Here is a 19,368-nt window from a genome sequence, read left to right on the forward strand (position 1 = left end):
ACGTATTTGTGTAATAAGCATGGTCTATGAAAAAAGCTGTCAAGAAAATAAACACGCCAAACTCATGCTTAAACTAAGCACCTCTTTATCCACTGAGTATGTAATCTTTGTACTAGGACAATCATGCAGATAAAGAAAAATCATCACAGCTTATTAGGGAAGAGGTAATTATGTCCATTTCAAAGTTGAGTGCAATTAGAAATGCATGCTGATTTATAAGGCAGTTAGTACTCAAACACACTAACTGCAATCCTGCTAATAAACTATTAAGAGCTTCTGCATCCCACCTTTCCTTCATGTCTAATGTTATCAGATTGCTGGTGAAAATCTAGTAACACATTTGAAGTAACTTAAATGAGTTTTTAAAATATTTTTTTTTCTAAAAAAAACAAAACCCTATAACAAACCAACTTCTTTTCTGTTCACCCAGAAGAATCCATTGCTGTAGTTGCCTTCCAAAGTAGAGGCTGTGGATACTATACCAGATCCATAAAATCTCTTCAATATAACGGTAGACAGCCCTTGTTTTTTTCTACCTTGCACCTGAGTAGCATTTTCTCAGGTAAGAACAGGCATTCAGGGGGGAAAAAAAAAAAAGGCACTCTGTTGAGTAAAGGTGAATTTTATTGAAGTGATGGCCATATGAAAAGGCCATCAAAGACATTATTTTTAAACAAAATACTTATCTATCCAGACTAGTGATCCCGAAATTACTACAACAAATATATTTTATCTCTTCATACATTTGGTTTCTCAGCTTGTGAGTGGCGACTGCTATTTGCAAGGCTTCAAAGGGACATATTTTCACAGTATCAACAATAGTAGAACTAGCAGGTAGTTTAGGAAGTATTGGTGCACTGGGTGAAGCTAAGGCAAAAGCCAAATGAAGCATATATGTTTAAACTGCCTTCAAAGTAACTTAGTACAAACTAAGGAGAGATTTTAGGCATTCCTCCACAATTACATGACACATCATCTCTTATCATAGCAGAAAGATGGAGGGAGATAGACGAAGGAGTATTTAAATTTAGAAAATAATCTAACCCTGTATTCTCACAGTTATACTTTGGGGAAGGAGGGCCATGAAAGAAAAAAAGCAACTTTATTCTCTTGTATATAATTTCTATACAAAATTATAATGGTTTCATGGTTTATAATGGTATATAATGGTTTATAATGGTATATAATGGTTTCACTGGACCATCCTGAACCCCAGATTCAACTGGACACATCTACACAACAGCCTGACAAGCTCTGATCTTCCTGTCTTTCAGCTGAAGCACTTTTTGCTTCCACAGACGAGTCTCCCTTCTGGGTAAAAGAAAAAGGAAAGACATATAACCTGTCAGCATTAGATAAATAAAAAATTCAGCCACAGTACACATGCAGGTTTGGGAAGATTGACTGACTCCCATTTTTGGTTTTTAATTAATATATAATCTGCATAGTGACAGCAGAATTATTATTATTATTATTATTACTATTACTATTACTATTACTATTACTATTACTATTACTATTATTATTATTCCCTCCTTATGCTTGGGCTGAAGGCAGGCTGTTAAAAGATAAAAATTGGTCCTAAGCTTATGAACATTTTGGGAAAGGGTGACATTTTCTGTGAAACATTTTAATCAACGTGGCACTGTAATGTAAACAAAAAGATCCAGAAAGCAAAGTCAGCAGTGCTCTTCCAAAAAAGAGCACCGCAGTATATCAAGAAGCAGCAGTACTAGTTAAAACTTTAAACTGCTTTTTGAAAGCAAATCACAGCTACAATGCTGTACATTACAAATGCAAACATATGACATATAAAAAGTCCTCTATGCAAAATAATCCTGTGTCCAGTTCACATTCTTCTATGCCGTTTACTCAAGTGTCTGTTAAACTTTGATATGCTTGCTTACAGTCAGTTTATTGCCACATAGATAAGTTCTGGCAATCTTAGCAACAGAAAACAGTTTAGTAACAGTTATTAAAATATTTTTACATTAATTAAGATCTCAATATTTCATTGTAAAAAAAAATATATTAATGCAAGTTGTTCACTACATTCGAAAGTGTGGTACTCAAGTTTTACTAAGAACAGTGAGCATGCAACTCAGACTCAGAAGTCAATAAGCAGCTGGTATTTCATACAGCCAGTGATATATGTTACTTGCATACCTTTATTCACAGCTTACAACGTTAAATAATTTACAGTTCTGAAATATGTGCATTTTAAGAGGAACTTGTCACAGCTCTTTAGCAACAGCAGAGACTAAATCAGGTCAGCTGCAAAGGGAGTGTGAACTACATGAGACAAAGCCATAGCCTTCTACTTATGTGCTTCCATTGTTAAAATTAAAACAGGAGGATGACTAGCACTTATTTTTATACATATTTCAAATCTCTCCTGTTACTGTGTTTTGGCACTCTTTTGAGTGACATCAAACAAATCCAGCTGAATAAGGAGCCTGAATCCAACATCTGAGACCTGGTCCAAATCGCAGATGCTGAAGATAAGGTCAATCATTCCAAAAGCAAATGCAAGAAAGCCTAAACATAGCCTCCTGTTTGCTACCTACAGACACCTAAAAGACTCATCCCTCACACTGCTGCTGATCAGTCCTGTGGTCTGAAAGTCCACAGAGAATGTTTTCCCCAGTAGCACAGACCATAAAGGTTCCAGTTAAAATACATATTGGAGGGGAAGAAAATAGAAGTGCTTAAGACAGTGGAAAGGAATTAAAAATAAAATACCTAAATAAAGCCTGTTTGCTTTGTTAATTGTGTACTGAAATATATACAGCAAGCAAAAAATTAAACCAAAAGCAAACTTACTGAACAGTTTATTCTCAACATGTTGCCATTCTGCTGTCATATGTTCAAATTCATCTCAGCCTGAAATAAGGCAATATTAAATGAACAAGCATCATTTCCTCAGAGCCTGAGCTAAGGTAGATATGAAAGGCAGAACCCTATTTAATATTTGTATGTGTACCAGGGAAAGACTCTCTGTAAAATACCACAGAGAACATGAAAATATGAGTGAAAAAGACAGAAAAACTCTGGTTTAAATATAATCAGGATTCAAACGCACGTATGCTTTTTAAAACCTTACAAATAAATTAAGATGGTGAAAGGCATTATGGACTGTAAAGGGGAGAAATCAACTGAAGGTAAAAACAAGTTGCTGTGTTGATAATAGATGCAGAGATGACTGAAATTTATTTTTCTTGAGAAAAACCTATAACATTCTGTTGAGTAACCTGGAACAGAGATCATCCCATTTGTGCAAAAGATCTATGCAAACAACGTGCACTCACACAGGTAAGTGAGAGAATAAGATCTTCAGTCATTAGAACATTTAAAAGATGCATCTACTGACAAAAGCTTAACTCTTTTCTCTCAGAAGTTAATGTTAGGAGTCTGACCTGTGGGCTCAGATTCTTTATTTAGTGTCTTCACTATGACTAAGTCAGTATGAGCAGTCTTGTCATCAAATTACAGACATCTTTACAGTAATGGAACATTTCTCCTGGGTCTTTTCCACAAACTTCTCAGATTAAAAAGTCCCAGCTTAAGCCCTTTCTCACAAAGCTTCAGCTCACTTAGGACTTCTGAGTCTTGGAGTACTATCTTAAGGCTTCCATAGATGCCATTAAGCTCTACTACAGTACCATGCCCAGATGTGAAAAGCACTGTATTTCATACAGATACAGATTTTTGCGCCCTCTACATTTGTGAACCGTTGCCTTCATGTTCTGCAAAAGCAAAATAATTTAAGAAAGACTACAACTTTAAAGCAGAAAATGTCCTGTCTGTTTCTTAATTATCTTACACTTTGTAGTCATTACAAGAGAGGAAATAATTTCAAATTTCTTAAATGTGCAGAGAGTAACACTAACCATATAGATTAGCTAGCTGACAGTGATATGTGAAAGCAATTGTAAACACTTTTAAATGCTTTAAAACTAAACTCTAGTTATTCCAGTTAATAGATCAGGTCAAACTTTTAAACTGATATCAAAAGAGCTATCACAGGTTGAGAAATTCTGTTTCCAAGCTATTTGCAATTAATTTGTCACTTCTCATAGTTCTTATTATCAGCTTTAACATTTACAAGAAAAACAGTTCACTGCTGCCAGAGCATAACATAGGACCACTTTCAGAGCTACTGCAGACTTCTTTCTTAGCAGAGCCTAAAAAGCTGAAAATAACACATAAAAATAAAACCCTGCAGTTCCATGCTACAACACCAACAGATCTATAGTAAGATTTCTCAGGTTTGCAGTTGTGGAATGTTTTTAAAGATTCAGCGTTTCCACTGCTTTATCGAAGTCCTGACCAGCTGTGGAGGTATGAAGCCCACCCAGAAGGCCGTGAGGTACTCTCTTCTTCACCTGAGGGAGGAGGAAAAACATACTTTATATTCTGTTAGACACTTATTTCGTTAGACATTGCATCATTTGGTTACACGACCTTGCCCCTACTCCTTGCCTTTGTCCTTTTTCAAATGCTGTCCTCAAGCTTGCTGAGAAAGGAACTCACTCTTGAGCTGATGTAAGGATATGAAATAGTACCACCAAGTCCACTTTACTTTGGGTACTTGAGAATACCTGAAAAAGGTAATTTACCACCATTCTGCAGAAAAATCCAATCAGTCTTCATTAGAGGGCCAGAACAACATCAACATACTATGAACTTGACTTATATCTTATGCACAGCCTATCATGGAATGCAATACTTGAACACTTCCCCTTTTAATGTGATTTTGTTCCCAAGTTTTAAGGTCTTATATGTAATGTGTTGCTTACTGTTTATATTAATTCGAAGACAAATTATAAGTCAGTTGCTAATGAAGAAGCTAGAGTTGCTGTCATTGAGAAATGACAAACAATACCTTAAAAAGCATTTTAAAGGAACAAATGCTCAGAGTATTTGAAGCAGAAACAGAACATTATTGCACACTGAAATCCTGTGTTGTCTTGCAAATGTTTAACTCTTTATGTCCTTCCTTAGTTCTTTATTTCTTCAACAAAGAGTATATTTTAAGATATCTTTAAATGTATTATATTGAAACTAATATTATATCTGCAGTACTGCCTTGAGAAGACCACTTTAGTTATCTGTTTAGAACATTTGCAAAGAAAATAATTCAATTATATAAACCTCTATATTGACAAATATTTTTCAACTCTACTCAAAACATGAACACATTAAATTTTTCACCCTACCACTGTCTTCATAAAATGTGAATGTTTCAGAAGAAATTATATCTTATGTCAATTTTATGGTATTTGTACTGTTTACCAAAAACTGCATAAGTAACTTCTCAATGAAGAAAATGGTTTTATGACTAGTTCACTGGCATTATGATACTAAGATTTGTTTTTTCTCAGAGAAAACAGACAGCAGAGAACTACACGACAGACAGCAGAGAACTAACCTTTTCTCTTATCACCTTTCCTGGTTTTTGTGACAATATTTTGAACACCACCTACCTTGGGCAATTGCAACCAGCTTCCCCTTCTCTTCAGGGCTGAGCTGCAACATGGTGTCTATTACTGGGAGCAGCCGTTCCTTCTCACTTCCTGATTTCAGAAATATGAACTGCAATAGAACATTCTTCAAGTATTCCAGATTAGCCACAGACTTTTCTCTTTCTTGATTTCTTTCCAATCTTCTTATTTCATTCTTAAGAAGCTGCAGATGAGGAAAGAAATATGTAATACTGCTTGCTTCATTAATGAGTAATGAACATAGGTCTTCTGAAGAGCTAAAAAATTAACTGCACAACTTGCTTCAAAAAGAATAATGCATGTTTAGGAACAAATTCAGGACAATAATCCAGTGAAAATTAAATATGCTATAATATTATAAAAATTAACTTATTGTTGACTAAAAAGAACCTTTTTTGATAAAATTTCTGCAGTATAGACATAAAGTACCAGTGATAAAAGAGTAGCAACAGTTGAACAGTTAAATAATTCAGAAATTTGATGACATTAATTTAAAACCATTTTAGAAAAGAAAGCTTAGTACATTTAGAGATGCCTTCAGAAAGCTCACTCATACATTAGTTCATGTGTTTTCTTTTAACTTAAGACAGCTAAAATGGGTTACAGAAAGAGAAACCAGACAATGCTTCCTTTGGGATTTACTGCTTTTATCTAAGTGAAAATAGCATAGACTCTTTGCTAAACATTAAACTTCCAAACTCCTGAGGTTTTTTTTCTAGAAGCTTTTACTCCACACTCCTCTCCCCCTCCCCCCTCTGCCTACCCAACTAGAAACTGTGGTGAAAAAAACCCCAAAAACTGAAGTAGACTCTGGAAGCACTAATTAGACCAGTGGAATCAAAAGCCCTCCCAAATTAGGTTTTGTATCACCAAAATTTTATAGACTGGGATTTCCTGAAAGATATTTGGTCTAAGAAACAGATCGTGGAAATTAGAACTGTCCTCACATCAAATAAAGGCTAACCTTTATTTGTTCCATTAGGATTGCATTGGTTGCTTCTGATTCACGAAGTAATTCATTCAAGTGATCAGCACTCTTAGTTGTTGTGTTTAGTTTCTGAATCAGTTCATCCTTGGTGAGATCTGCTTGCCACTGAGATGGTTCTGCAATTAATTGGAAAAGAAAACTAAGAGAAGGAAAAAGCACTTGCATCTACTTCATACTAACTTAACATCAGGGCTTGATTAATGTAGTTTCTTATGAACAGAATTCATGCAAAGCCAAGAGTGCAGACTTAACAAGCACCAATGCTGCTGCATGCTTATTTTCTGATTTATTTTTATTTATATATTAAAAGGAGGCTAGCTAAGCAGTTCTAGAGTACCTCAAGATACCTGGTTTTAACTTATTCCTTGTTTCCTACCCATAAATGGAGATTTTCAACAGTCATCCATGAAGTGTTCAGTAGACTTTTAAAACAGGATTATATGCTAACATGTATTTTTCTGGTTTTTGGGGACTTCTAAAACATTCTTTCTCATGCTGGATTTCACTTTCCTAGAAAAAGCCCTACGAATAAAATACTGTTTTAATAAGCCTCATTAAGATTAGGAGAAATTTCATTCTTTCATTAACAGGGTTAAATCAGCACTTAATTGTCCCTATTCGAGACTCATCCAGAATACGAAAACTTCTGTAACTATTCCCTGACTTGCTCACCCAGTCTCTTCCCTTTAAAGGCTCAGAAATATGACATCTTTAAACCACTAAAACCTGTCAGAATGTCCTACTGTTAGGCCTTACTCAATGACAAAACTCCTACAAAAGTTCAGGACAGTGTAAATTCAGTGGCACTTGACTAGACTTGTGTCTTGCACCTAAAAGCATGAATACACAATGCACAATGAAAACACAATATTTTCAGGGCATGAACTTCTGCAACTTATATAGGCAAGCACTTCTGAAAGCCATATTCTACCTACCAGGCTTTGCTTCTGATGAGTTCAGAAGCTGCTCCAAGGATTGAACATAGGTGCTGGCAGAGGACACAGACTCTGTGTCTGTTGTTTCCATGCCTTCTCCCTCTTCCCTAGCGACAGTGTGCACATCGAGGACAGGAAGGTCAGCGTTTCGCCGCTCTCTCAAGGTCTTCGTTGCCGGATTTGAAACAGCTGGACCTGAAAGACACTTACTGATGTTCATATCAGAATGAAATTGGGAGGGCTACTTTCTAGGTGTGACTGTCTCAGATTGAGAGTGGTACATAAAATAGTCTTCAAAATGCAGGGGAAGGTGAAGCAAAAAGAAAAAGCTATTCGGCATGTAACATCTATAATAGTAAAATACAGCCTTTCACCTCCAAATGGCCATTCCAATTAAAGTCTGATTCTAAACCCAAACTTGATTGGCCATTTTTATTTTGGTGACTACGAAACCTTCATGCATATCTCCCTTAGCTATGGTAAGAGTAACAAATACCTTTAATGCAAAACAGAATTCACTTTTGTTTCAACCAGTCCTGTGGGAGGTGTAAATTCTTCTGTTTTATTACTGTGTGCATGACCCTTCTACTTCAGTAACAACACAGCAACTTCTTAAACTGTTACTGCTGTTTGGCAAATGTCCAACTACATCCTGATCAGTAACTTTACAGATAAGAAAATAGCACTTGAGATTGAAGACAGTAAAATCTGGATCAGTAAAAGAAGGATCAAATAGCAAGTATAATTAATAGCATGTATACAAATAACAAACATTCTTAAAACAGCTTCTAATACACTTTTCTTTAGCCTTACACTTCATACTTGAGGCAGATGTCCAGCATGCTCCAAAACCTGAGACAACCTGATAAGAAGAACACTGAATATTTCCAAGTAATTTCCATCTGTCTGACAATGCAGATACTGCAGAGCAGATATCAGTGATGCAGATTCTAGGACAGAATAGTTCCAGTTGGAAGTGACCTACAACAAGTACCTAGTCCAACTGCCTGACCCCTTTGACCACTTCAAGGCTGATCAAAAGTTAAAACATTATCAAAGGCATTGTCAAAATGCCACTTAAAACACTGACAGGTTTGGGGCATCAATCACTTCAATGGAAAGCCTGTTCCAGAGTATGAACACCCTCTCAGTAAGAAAATGCTTCCTAATGTCCAGTCTGAACCTCCCCATGGCAGCTCTGAACTGATCCCACATGTTCTATCATTGAATACCAGGGAGAAGAGCTCAGCACTTCCCTCCTCACTCCCCCACTCAGAAATCTCTAAGACAGCAATGAGGCTGCCCTCAGCCTGCTTTCCTCCAAACTAGACCAACCCAGAGTCCTCAGCTGCTCCCCATAGGTCGTTCCAGCCCTTCTACCGCCTTTGTTGCCCTCCTCTGGATGTATTCAAGTGACTCTGAAGTGACAGTAAATAATAACAAAGATGCATTCCTGGCTTGGTATCTGTGGACTGATACAGCATGCCACAGATTTTCCAGAAAAAGTTGCTGGTGGTTTTACAGAATCAAACACTGTAAGCATATTTTAGCTTCAGACAGAGGTGCACAAATCTGTAACTACCCCATAAAAACCTGGTATTCTGCTTGGAAGTTAGTTACCTCTAGTGCTTGGTTCACTCTTGAGTTGGAAGAGCTGAGCTTCTACTCTGGAGAGCTGCTGCTGAAGTGTCTCTACTGTCTTCCTGTGCTCTTCCTGCAGGTTCCTGACCTGATCTCTGAAATTGTTCCGGAGAGCTTCATTCTGGGCTGTCAGCTGACTCAGTGCCTGGGCGTGCTCTGTTTTGATGACCATGTTCTCAGACTGTATTGTGCAGAGTCTGTAAACAGTGCATGCACAAACAGTAAGGCACAAGCAGCAAAACACTCTAAGTTTACATTTCAGAATTTTTACAGTTTGAGGCAGTTTTCAATTTTCATGTGTATGATTATCTTAGATTGAGTATATGAGCAACTTTTTTTCATTTAAAGTACTATTTTACAGGGAAAATCTGAGACTGAAAAAGTTAGACATTACTTATTATATGAATACACTGTGCTATATAAACTCTTGATTTCTATTTCAGAGCAAAAAATTCAGACATCTTTGGATAAATAAATAAAGTCACAAGCAATTAAACAAATGTATTTATGGAGAAACTAAGCCCAGGACTTACCCTTTTGAGAATACAGATTTAAACAGAGCTAGTAAATCTAGGTCAGATTTAAACAGAGCTAGAGTAGGAAAGACCAGCATTAAGGTATAAAGGGAATCTACTGTGAAATAGGTTGTTTCCAGAAAAATGCAGAACATAATCTGGTTGACTACAGTGAATCATGATTCAGGTAGCTATCAGGAACAGATAAAACTGTACAAAGACAGTGACAAAAAGTCAATAGTTCCTAATACCAATCTGTAATTTCTAATTAATACTTCATGTGAACTTCTTTGTACCCAAAATGGAGAAAAAAAGACAATGATAGACTCTTTTTGAGGAGCTCAAATAAGACACTCATGATTTTACAAGAACTGATACAGATTAAAAAGATTCCTTTCATTTTGAAAGAAACAGCGAATTCAGCCTGTGGCAGGCACAAATTTAAAATACAGTACTTTCTGTAAGAAAGGCACTTGGTGTACAAGAACTGGGTATTTTGTCAGTGAACTTGTTTGCTTTGCATACATATAACTATCTTATTTTTTTTAATGGGAAACATCCATAAAATTCAGTAGAGTGGTACAACACAAATGCGGCACAAGGCACTAGACTTAAAAACAGTCAATATGCTTAAAAAAGCTTAACTTTTAGATCTGATAGTTAAGAGGTAGAAAGCTTGCAGAAATCTCAAATTCCCTGATCAGCTATTATTTCATTGTCATTGTGGAAACTTCTGATGGCTCGTGAAAAATTGCAAACAATCTTTTTGAAAATTCCTTTAACTTCCTTAACAACATGCCCTTTCTTTGTCAAGTACTGTTATAGGCTTCTACATGGTAAAATCCTAAAATTCAAACAAAAATAAAATATCCACATCTATTCATCAGCAAATCATACTTTTCACGTAGTTCTGCTTCTTTGGCAACAGTCTCTTGCAGCATCTTATTGTGTCTTTCCAGCAGGGTATCATGCTCAGACTGCAACGCCTGGAGTTCAGATGCATTCATCTGTGAATTATGCTGAGCATCTTGCAGCTTAACTTTAAGCTGATCTATCACCGTTTCCAACTGTTCCCTGCATGTGGAAGAAAGAGAAATACACAACATGCATTTAAAATAATTACATTATTTGAGAACTTATATGATATCCACAACTTTTTGGATAGCTGATCCAATTTGCACATTCATTAATAAATCAACACAGCACTAAGAACAAAATAATCTTAGAATGTGGCTACAGTAGAAATAATCAGATCCTGTTTCAATATAGATACAAATAGGTTTGGCACATCCCTGAACTGAACTGCAGGAAATGCAACTATTGGGGTAGGACGCATGACTGATAGCACTTTCTACTTCAAGGACCGACAAGGAAAATAATATGTGGGATTCAGATGGGAGAAAAAAAATTATTCTTAAAAGGGGTGAGGCTTTTTTTTTGTTTGTTTGTTTAGTAAATGCACATCAGTTCAATAAGACCAAATACAGGGGATAAATGGCTGGAGTAGATTTTGAGCAAATAACTAGAAAGCAACATCAAGTCCATAACAGATAAACTCAGTTGGTCAGAAACAATTCAAAACCAGAAAGACTAGGAAGAAAAAAATCTTAAGTCACACACATTCTTTTTTTACTGATTTCTGTGCTTATATATTCAGACACCTCTATTATCTCATGAACTGTGTATCTTGATATTCCTTAGAGTTGACACTTATAAATCATTTCTTTGGGAATCACTTGTCATCTGTTTATTTTTCATACACTTTGCTTCCAAGATGGCTCTCTCCCGCAAAGAAAAAAAAAAAAAAAAAAGAAAAAAAAAAAGAAAAAAAAAAGTAACAATACCAGAACTTCTTAAAATTCTGCAAAAAGTAGAGACAAAGAAATCCAACTCTTACAGTTTGGTTGCTTCAAAAGCAAGAATGTTTCAAAAACCCCAAACCAACCCTAAACCAAATTCCTCTAACAAGGCACAAGTCGCCCTCTGGTGGATTTTTGGCTGCAATTGCCGGTACAGACCGAAGGTCTGGGTCAGAAACGAATCCTGACACTTCACACATAAATGCCCAGTCTGTTACCAAGGGCACCAAAGACTTATGAAAATAACTTGCAGAAACTGATTAACTTTGGCAGTGAGTTGAGACATTTTCTGAAGAGAATCTAAACTCACTGGCTTACGGCTGTACTTAAAGATTTTCAGAGAACGTTTGGTAGTGTAACTCTTTTCTTCTAAGTCTTTCCTCACATGATATAACATACAGGATTCCATAAATCTGCTGGAAATGATGACTGAATTGGTATCTAGAGCTTTACCTACACTAAACCACTCACTCCTGAAACAGTTCAAAGTGAGCTCAGCTGAACTGAACCAATCTGCTCTTTTCTTCTTAGTTGCACATGGTATTTAGCTACTTCATTTCAGAGAAAACATGTCAAGTCTACACAGAATATTCTGGCTAATTTCTGCTCATAAGAGTCATAAAAAACTTCCTAAGACCTTGCTTCTCCTTCTGACTGTAATAATAGGTAGTCTACACAAAAATAATAGTTAAAAAGACAAATCCAGCTATTAGAAACTAATATAGCACCATGATAGTAGAAACTGATAGTATTTCCTCTGTTCAGCTAGGCAGTGCCACAGTCAGATTACAGATCAAGTGAAAATGTTAGTTTTACCTTTCTTGTTTGGCTCCTTCAGATTCTGTCCGAGCAGCAGACTTATTCTTTTGCTGTTTTAGAACATTATGAACACGGACTTTGTAGCTCTCAAATTCAGATGTAACAGATGCTTGTTCAGCCTATCACACAGAAAACAAACCTGTAACTTATACTATTGACTATTGCCCCCTTATTTCTCTATAATGAAATACATCTTAACACTGAAAAAAAATAAAATCACCTGCTGTATTTCCTTCTTTAAAATAGATAATTGAAACAGTGACCACCATAATAGATAATGTTTCTTTAGATTTTAACTGAGCATCATATAATGTGAAACTTGAGACATCGATTTTCAACACGTCAGTATTAAAGAAAAGAAGGAATACTTGAAATTTTAAAAACTGCATTCAACTGAGAGATTCACAAGCCAGGGGTATTATGAGCAGCTTTAAATGAAGGCAAACATGATAGAAAACACAAAAAAGAGGTAGAATTCTGTTTTTCTCCAATACTACTATAATTTTGTTTCTCTCCAATACTCTAATGTGCCATAATGTTGTGCATAATTTGGAGGATTTAAGTCAGTCCTGCAACGGTATTACACAGCACAAGATGTAATATTCTAGTTAACTGTAAAGGTATTTGGCCTGTCTTTTCTCCTAAATTCAGCTGTTGCCTGAGTTTCTGTGGACATATACAAAATTGCCTCACATCATAGTAGCTTCATCCTTGACTGTACACTATACAGCAAAGATTACTGTCATCCTTCCAATACTAACGTTGCATGAGTTTCAAACAAAAACCAAAAAACACTGACACAGGTTTTCTTTCTTGGACCTTAGGACAAGCTCATGGATTCATTAGTCACTCTCACTTACAGGTAACTAAAATGCCCCCATCTCCAAGAGAAGCACTTTGGAAACTTTCCCTTCAGCTGAGCTGGTGACTGAAATTCTACATAACTGACTCAGATTAGCACTGGTCCAGATTTTCAGAGTCTGTACATTTGTAGCCATTTTCTTTCAATTAATCCTTTGCTTTTCTTCCTGTCAAACTGTGTGAATATTCTTAGTCTTCAGGTACACAGCCTTAAATGTCAGCATGACTTCTGTTTTCTATCTGCTTTGGTGTCCATATTTCATTCAGAGGGAATTTTCCTTTGTTAGTAACTTTGTAATAGTATCTATTTTCCATATGTAGTGCCTCTTAATAGGAAAGCTAATCTTCCAAGAGGTTCAAGCTATGCCAATGTGGAAGATCTACAATCTTGCTGATTTCACATCATCACAGAACAAGCCACCACAGACAGGTACTTTAAGCACCCAGGTATGAAGAATACATTTGTAAAATCATGATTTATGTGTACCAGCACAACTAAGGCAAACCTCCAGTAGCAGCAATCACAAAATTTGTCCATTTCAGTTCAGCTTTTTAAAAGTCAGAAGTTTTTTTGAGAAGATGCATTTAGCTGATGCTTACCTGCAGGATGCACACCTACCACAGAACAGTGGCCATAGAGTAATCTCCATAAAGGAGATGCAGTAATCTCCATAAAGGTGGTTTGAACATAACAGTCCTACTATATTTTGAATCTGTTTGTCTCCAATGCAGACACTGCATTCCAGGACAATCAAACTGTGTCATATGAGCAAAAAAATCCCAGAAATAATAATAAACGTCAGCAACAGTGTCAGTTTTCCATGTAGTTCAGCTGCCAGTTAAGAAGCTGCTCATATTTCAGCATATGAAAAGGTGCTTGCAAATACATTTTTCACAGCTTTTGTACTTTAAAGTGGTATCTGTATTAATTGGTTTTATATGAAGCAAGTTATACTCATTTTTTTTGTTCGTGCTCTTTTCTTTAAAGACTATTCTCTTCCCTGAGTGTATACTTACTGATCACCTTAAATAAACCCTGGCTCCCCACTACCACAAGTTTTTTCCCTACTGGAAATAGAAGTGTGCAAGTCCAGATATTTCACCTCAAGTGATACACATCAACCAGGACAGTCTGGCTTGTCCTTTGTACCATCACTCAATTACAGAGGTAATTTGCAATTCTTGAAAGACAAAAAGAGTAAAAAATCTGCAAAATATTTTTTAAGAAGCAGAGTGCAAGTAATTTCCCCTTCTTAAGCCTGTAAGATTGTTTCTTCCACTGGAATACCTGGGCTGCTCTGCACTCTTCTTGCAAGGTTGCAATTTTTTGCTGGCAAGCACTCATGGTACGCTGGTGCTGCTCCGAAGATGTTCGCAGTTGTTCCTGAACTTTATGCTTTTCTGATGTCAGCACAGCCACTTGAATCTGAAAAAGGCAGTTGAAAACTTCACTATCACAAAAACTTCTTACTTCTCCAAGGGAATATGCCACTGAGAACCTAGGACTCTATTACAGTAATTCCTGCACAGAACTGGTAAACATGAAATTAAGATCCATGAAAAATAGAATTAAAAAAACCCCAAAACATGGCTTACCATATATTAATTTTTAAAAAATGATGCTGTTTAATGAGAGAAGTGAAGATAAAATTATAATGCTGTGGTGGCAGCACTTAGGAAAGCCAATCCCTTTCCCTTCCCTACTTCTTTCATTACATTCCAATCCATTTCTATTCTATATACAAATGGACAACACTTAAGATTTTTGCTGACAATGTTGTGCTTCTCTGTTTTTAAACTGAGCAACTTCCATTTTTAAAGAATCATTAAAAAATGTATTCCAGTTACAAGCTTCAAATTCCACAGTCTTCTCCTTTGGTGGAAAGGGAAAGAGGAAAAAGACAGGGTAAATCTGCCTAAAGAAAAGCACAGGGAAAAATATTAGGGGACAAAACCCATCTAGGAAAAGAGACAGCAACCTAGAAGTAAATATAGCACCTCCTTATTCTTCAGCATATATTCCATGTGCCCAGTACAAATCACACCCTTACTACTTAAATGAGAAAACTTGTACTAACAAAAAAGTGAAGTTTCTTGCCTTATAGGCTTCCACTTGCTGTTGACTGGCTTCCAGTTCCTCTTTCAATGATGCCTGCAACATTAGATGGTCATTTTCCTGCAAGATAAAATTACCTGGATATTAAAAAACCTCCAAACCTCAGTAATCTAAAAATCCAGCTACCATCTGTTTTTTAAAATCTAGTTTAAAAATAGGATACACAGTCATTAGCATATGGACTTACAGCTTGTTTTGAATCAGCCAGTTCTTTTTTGGTTTTCACCAGGAGTTGTTTTATCTTGGCATTTCTTTCCTCATCCTGTTGCATAGTTGACTGAAGTGACTCTATGCAGAAAAAAACTATTATATGCAAAGGAAACTTCCCCTCTTGTATTTCCTTAAAAATGCTGGAAAATATTTAAATAAATTCTAACAGATTCCTTAAGAGCTGCAAAGAAGTAGTTTACAGTAACTTTAGTATTTTTTTCCTAAGTTATCAGAAAGATCATAAAATAAGTGAAATGTTTTTTAAGATTTACACTTGAGCATAGGAAGAAATGATATTTTTTACCACATGGTCATCGGTAAAGCTTTATGAGTGTGGTATATCAGGAAAAAACTCCTTGTCAGTCACCAATATTTAGAACTTATGAGTAAATTAATCAGGTAAGGAACACAGTATGTCAGGCAGGCAAATTGGGTTTTAAGCGCTGAACACGGATGATTGACAACCTGGTAAAGGTTCCTCTAAGACAAAATTGCTTTCCTAATGCAACAGTTTAGTATTCCCTGCAAAGCTTATCCTGACTTGAGAAGTTGTTTCGGAATTGTATTTTTTACCACTGCTAACTATACCATAATGACTCTTGCTGTTTATAGTTTACTCACTTATTTCTTCCTGTAGGGTCTCTTGCTTCTGTTTCTGAATCCCTGTTTCTTGCTCAAGAGCTTCTATTCTGCTGTCTTTATCAGTAATCTTCTGATTAAGTTCTTTTACTAGCCTTTCATAATCAGCTATTTCCATATCCATCAGTGTAGTCTTCTGAGCATCCTGCAAGGTGCACAAAATGAAGTTAGATCTTATGATTTGCCTTGGCAGCTTAAGACATCTATAATCCTGTAAAAAACTATATTGCCCATCAGACAAAGATTTTGTCTCTATCCACATCCACAAACACCACCCATCCACTGGGTTTCCATATCCTCAGTAAACAATCTGTTTTCAAACAAGAATCAAAAGCTTTGAAAAACTTATTGCTAGTTTTATCAGTAGGTATTTTATATATATTAGTTTCTGTCATCTTCAGTCCTTACAACCAAGGCAATTTCTTAATACTGCACTATGCATGTACTCCAGACATCTGAATTCTATTCCTGTTTCCACTCATGACAGGCCACATAACCCAAGATAAACAAACAAAAAATAAAACCAAAACCAATCCCAAAAGTACATTTCAGCTCTCCAAGAACACAACCAAGGGCAAAAGCCATCACATTCTCCATTTTGCAAACCTCCAGCTTTAAAATCTTCAGAACAGAAAAGGAGACATTCAAAACAGCCAGATGGGCCCAAATCCTTGGTAGTCCTTTAAGCATTAACATGGACAGCAACTCTACCTTTCTGGCCAGCTCTAGCTCTTGCATAGTTTTCTGCAGATGTTTCTTTTCCTTCTGAAGTTGCACCTGAAGCTCCTCCATTTCTCGGAGAGCATCACTATGTTCCTGAAATTTAAGTAGTTGTCAATTATGCAGGCCAATTTCAAAACAGATGTCAGCATCTTCCTATGCTTAGACACAAACACACACACACTTGCATCACACACACACACACACACACACACACACACACACTTGCATTGTACAGACAGTTGATTCCTTTTTTAGGAAATCACTGTGAACCAGAGAAAAACCAACAATACTATGAAGTAGTTTTCACATTCTGTATAACTACCCCTAACCAGAACTGACAGCCTTGCAAAGTTTTTTCAATGAACAGACCAAGTTTTCAAAAAAGTCAAGTAACACGGAGGGAAAGTGTGGAAGCTGATCTATAAAAACAGTTTACAAAGGTCTGTCTAACAGAAATCACATCCAGTGAAAGTAATGCTTCAGCCCATTCACCATCTCTATGAAGTATTACCTTTGTTTTCTGTTCTCTTAGAAGCTTTTCAGCTTCTAGATCTTTGTCAGCCTTTGCTTTGGCTCTCTGCATCTCCAATATCTGAGTTTCCAGCAGCTTAGCATTATTTTGCAGTGTTTCAACACGAGCCAGGAGGTCTTCATTAGCAGAGTGTAACCGATCATACTGAAATTAGCACAATGGAATGATAAAAACATAAGCTGAATTTATATGCTAACAGATAAAGTATTTTCTATATTAAAAAAAAATACCAACACTGATTTGTATCCAAATCCCTTACAAACAACAATCCTACAGATGAGTCTTGTCCAGCCTAATTCTTTTAAACCAGATTAATGAACAGGTGAAATTAAAGCCATTAGCACCTTTTGGTTATTTTGTTCAGTTAATTTGCCCAGCTTTCTGTAAAATAGCAACAATCAAAAGAAATCTGAAAAAAATACCCAAAAATTTATGATTTCTGCATTATCACCTTCCCCTTGCAGCAACACAGTACATCAATACTTATTGCCACGCTTCAAATACAGCTGCTGTATTTATAAAGAAATGATCATACTATTAACTCCTAAAAAAGGCTGAACTGCAAGCTTTGACTGAACCACCAAGTCTTCCACCAGTATATAGTAAGAACTCTGCTGCATCAGGCATACTTTTGCAATGACTTCTACAGATTAAATTTTGACATCTTCAATGGTGTATCCTAGTCTTTATTTTGCCTCTTAAGAATGAAGTATAAGTGAAAGATGTCAACCACCTAAACAGTATTTTATTTACAGATTCTTTATAACAAATTTAAAAAATGCAATGCCTGCATAATCAGCAGAATATATACTACTATTTCTAATTTCTTCCTATGCTATTGACTATTGGCTAGTGTTTATACGGAAACAGTGGCCCAGGTGGATCTTTGGGGTATGCGGCCTGGGAGATAAAATCCTAAATAGCAAACCCATTGCAGCTAGCTTTGCAAAAATGCATCTCACACCCCCGCAGTTACCATCTTAGACTCCTCTGAATGCCACTGTAGTACCCTACAAGACATCTTAAAGTCTCATCCTCCGGAAAAATGCAAAATTCATAATTAATTTAGTATATTTAAACACTCTGTTGATTTAACAAAAAATTAAAAAACCCCAAAACTACATTTTGTTGAAGAAATAGGAGAAAAAATGTCTCAGCTAGGTTACTGAGGTTACTGCACTTCATGAGAAGTGTAGGTGTGTAGTCAGAGAAACAGTGCAAGTTTGATAACTTGCAGCAGAGCTGTAGGTCCAAAATCAAGCCAGAAATGATCTGCTCTTTTCTGTGAGTTGACCTGCGATAAATTAAACCCTTTCTATTGATAAAGCCAGACATTCTACATATCTTTATCTTAGTCACGGCCCAGGTAAGATATCAGATGTTGAAAAGGAACAAACAAACCACTATGAATTTATTCAAAACACACTCAGGTTATGAAACTATAGTAACAGTCACATGATTAAAACTTGCACCCAATAGGCAGAATTAATTTTTATGGTACTTATCAAGAGATCAGACCCACATACAGAACTGACCTGCTCGGATGACACCTGTAGCTGTCTTGTGAGGTCATTTATCTGATGCTCAAGATTATTTGCTCTGTCTTTTTCAGAATCCAGCTGTTCTCCTTGCTTGTCGTATTCCAACAAAAGATTCTTAACATACAAACAAAAAGGCATAATTTTTTTCAATATGTATTGCATAAGCAAATTCTATACCTCTGAGGTGTGCTCACCTAGTATTTCATTGTATGAGTTGTCTTACTGCAACATCAGAAATATCAGAATGAAATTAAAGCTATCATTCCATTACAGGCTCTGGGAGAAACCCTTTCAGTTCATGATATTCTTGAATAATTCAGGTTGGAAGACAGCTCAGCAGGTGTCAGTCACCCTCCTGCTTAAAGCTGGGTCAGCAGTGAGATGAGACCAGGCTGCCCAGAGGTTTGTCCCATCAGGTGTTTCCAAGGACCTGCCTCCGAGAATGGAGATGGCTATTGCACTGGGCAACCCATTCCAAAGCTCGA

At 36.3% G+C, this 19,368-nt stretch overlaps 1 protein-coding gene across 1 annotated transcript in view; it reads right to left on the reverse strand.

Annotated features, from left to right (window-relative positions):
- Positions 1–1,168: 1,168 nt before the first annotated feature.
- Positions 1,169–19,368, reverse strand: part of GCC2 (GRIP and coiled-coil domain containing 2) — a gene marked incomplete at its 5' end in the record, with an annotated part of 29,942 nt that continues 11,742 nt past the window's right edge. Inside the window, 14 exons of the mRNA XM_083884852.1 lie at positions 1,169–4,385; positions 5,487–5,688; positions 6,469–6,608; positions 7,428–7,622; positions 9,048–9,265; positions 10,481–10,657; positions 12,259–12,380; positions 14,411–14,548; positions 15,221–15,298; positions 15,426–15,526; positions 16,070–16,232; positions 16,799–16,903; positions 17,322–17,486; positions 18,878–18,997. Coding sequence (XP_083740978.1) covers positions 4,315–4,385; positions 5,487–5,688; positions 6,469–6,608; positions 7,428–7,622; positions 9,048–9,265; positions 10,481–10,657; positions 12,259–12,380; positions 14,411–14,548; positions 15,221–15,298; positions 15,426–15,526; positions 16,070–16,232; positions 16,799–16,903; positions 17,322–17,486; positions 18,878–18,997 — 1,995 coding nt within the window. The 3' untranslated portion in view covers positions 1,169–4,314. The remainder of the gene's footprint in view (positions 4,386–5,486; positions 5,689–6,468; positions 6,609–7,427; positions 7,623–9,047; positions 9,266–10,480; positions 10,658–12,258; positions 12,381–14,410; positions 14,549–15,220; positions 15,299–15,425; positions 15,527–16,069; positions 16,233–16,798; positions 16,904–17,321; positions 17,487–18,877; positions 18,998–19,368) is intronic.

Source organism: Zosterops lateralis (genome assembly GCF_965231275.1).
Source record: "Zosterops lateralis genome assembly, chromosome: 2".
NCBI classification, from domain to species: domain Eukaryota; kingdom Metazoa; phylum Chordata; class Aves; order Passeriformes; family Zosteropidae; genus Zosterops; species Zosterops lateralis.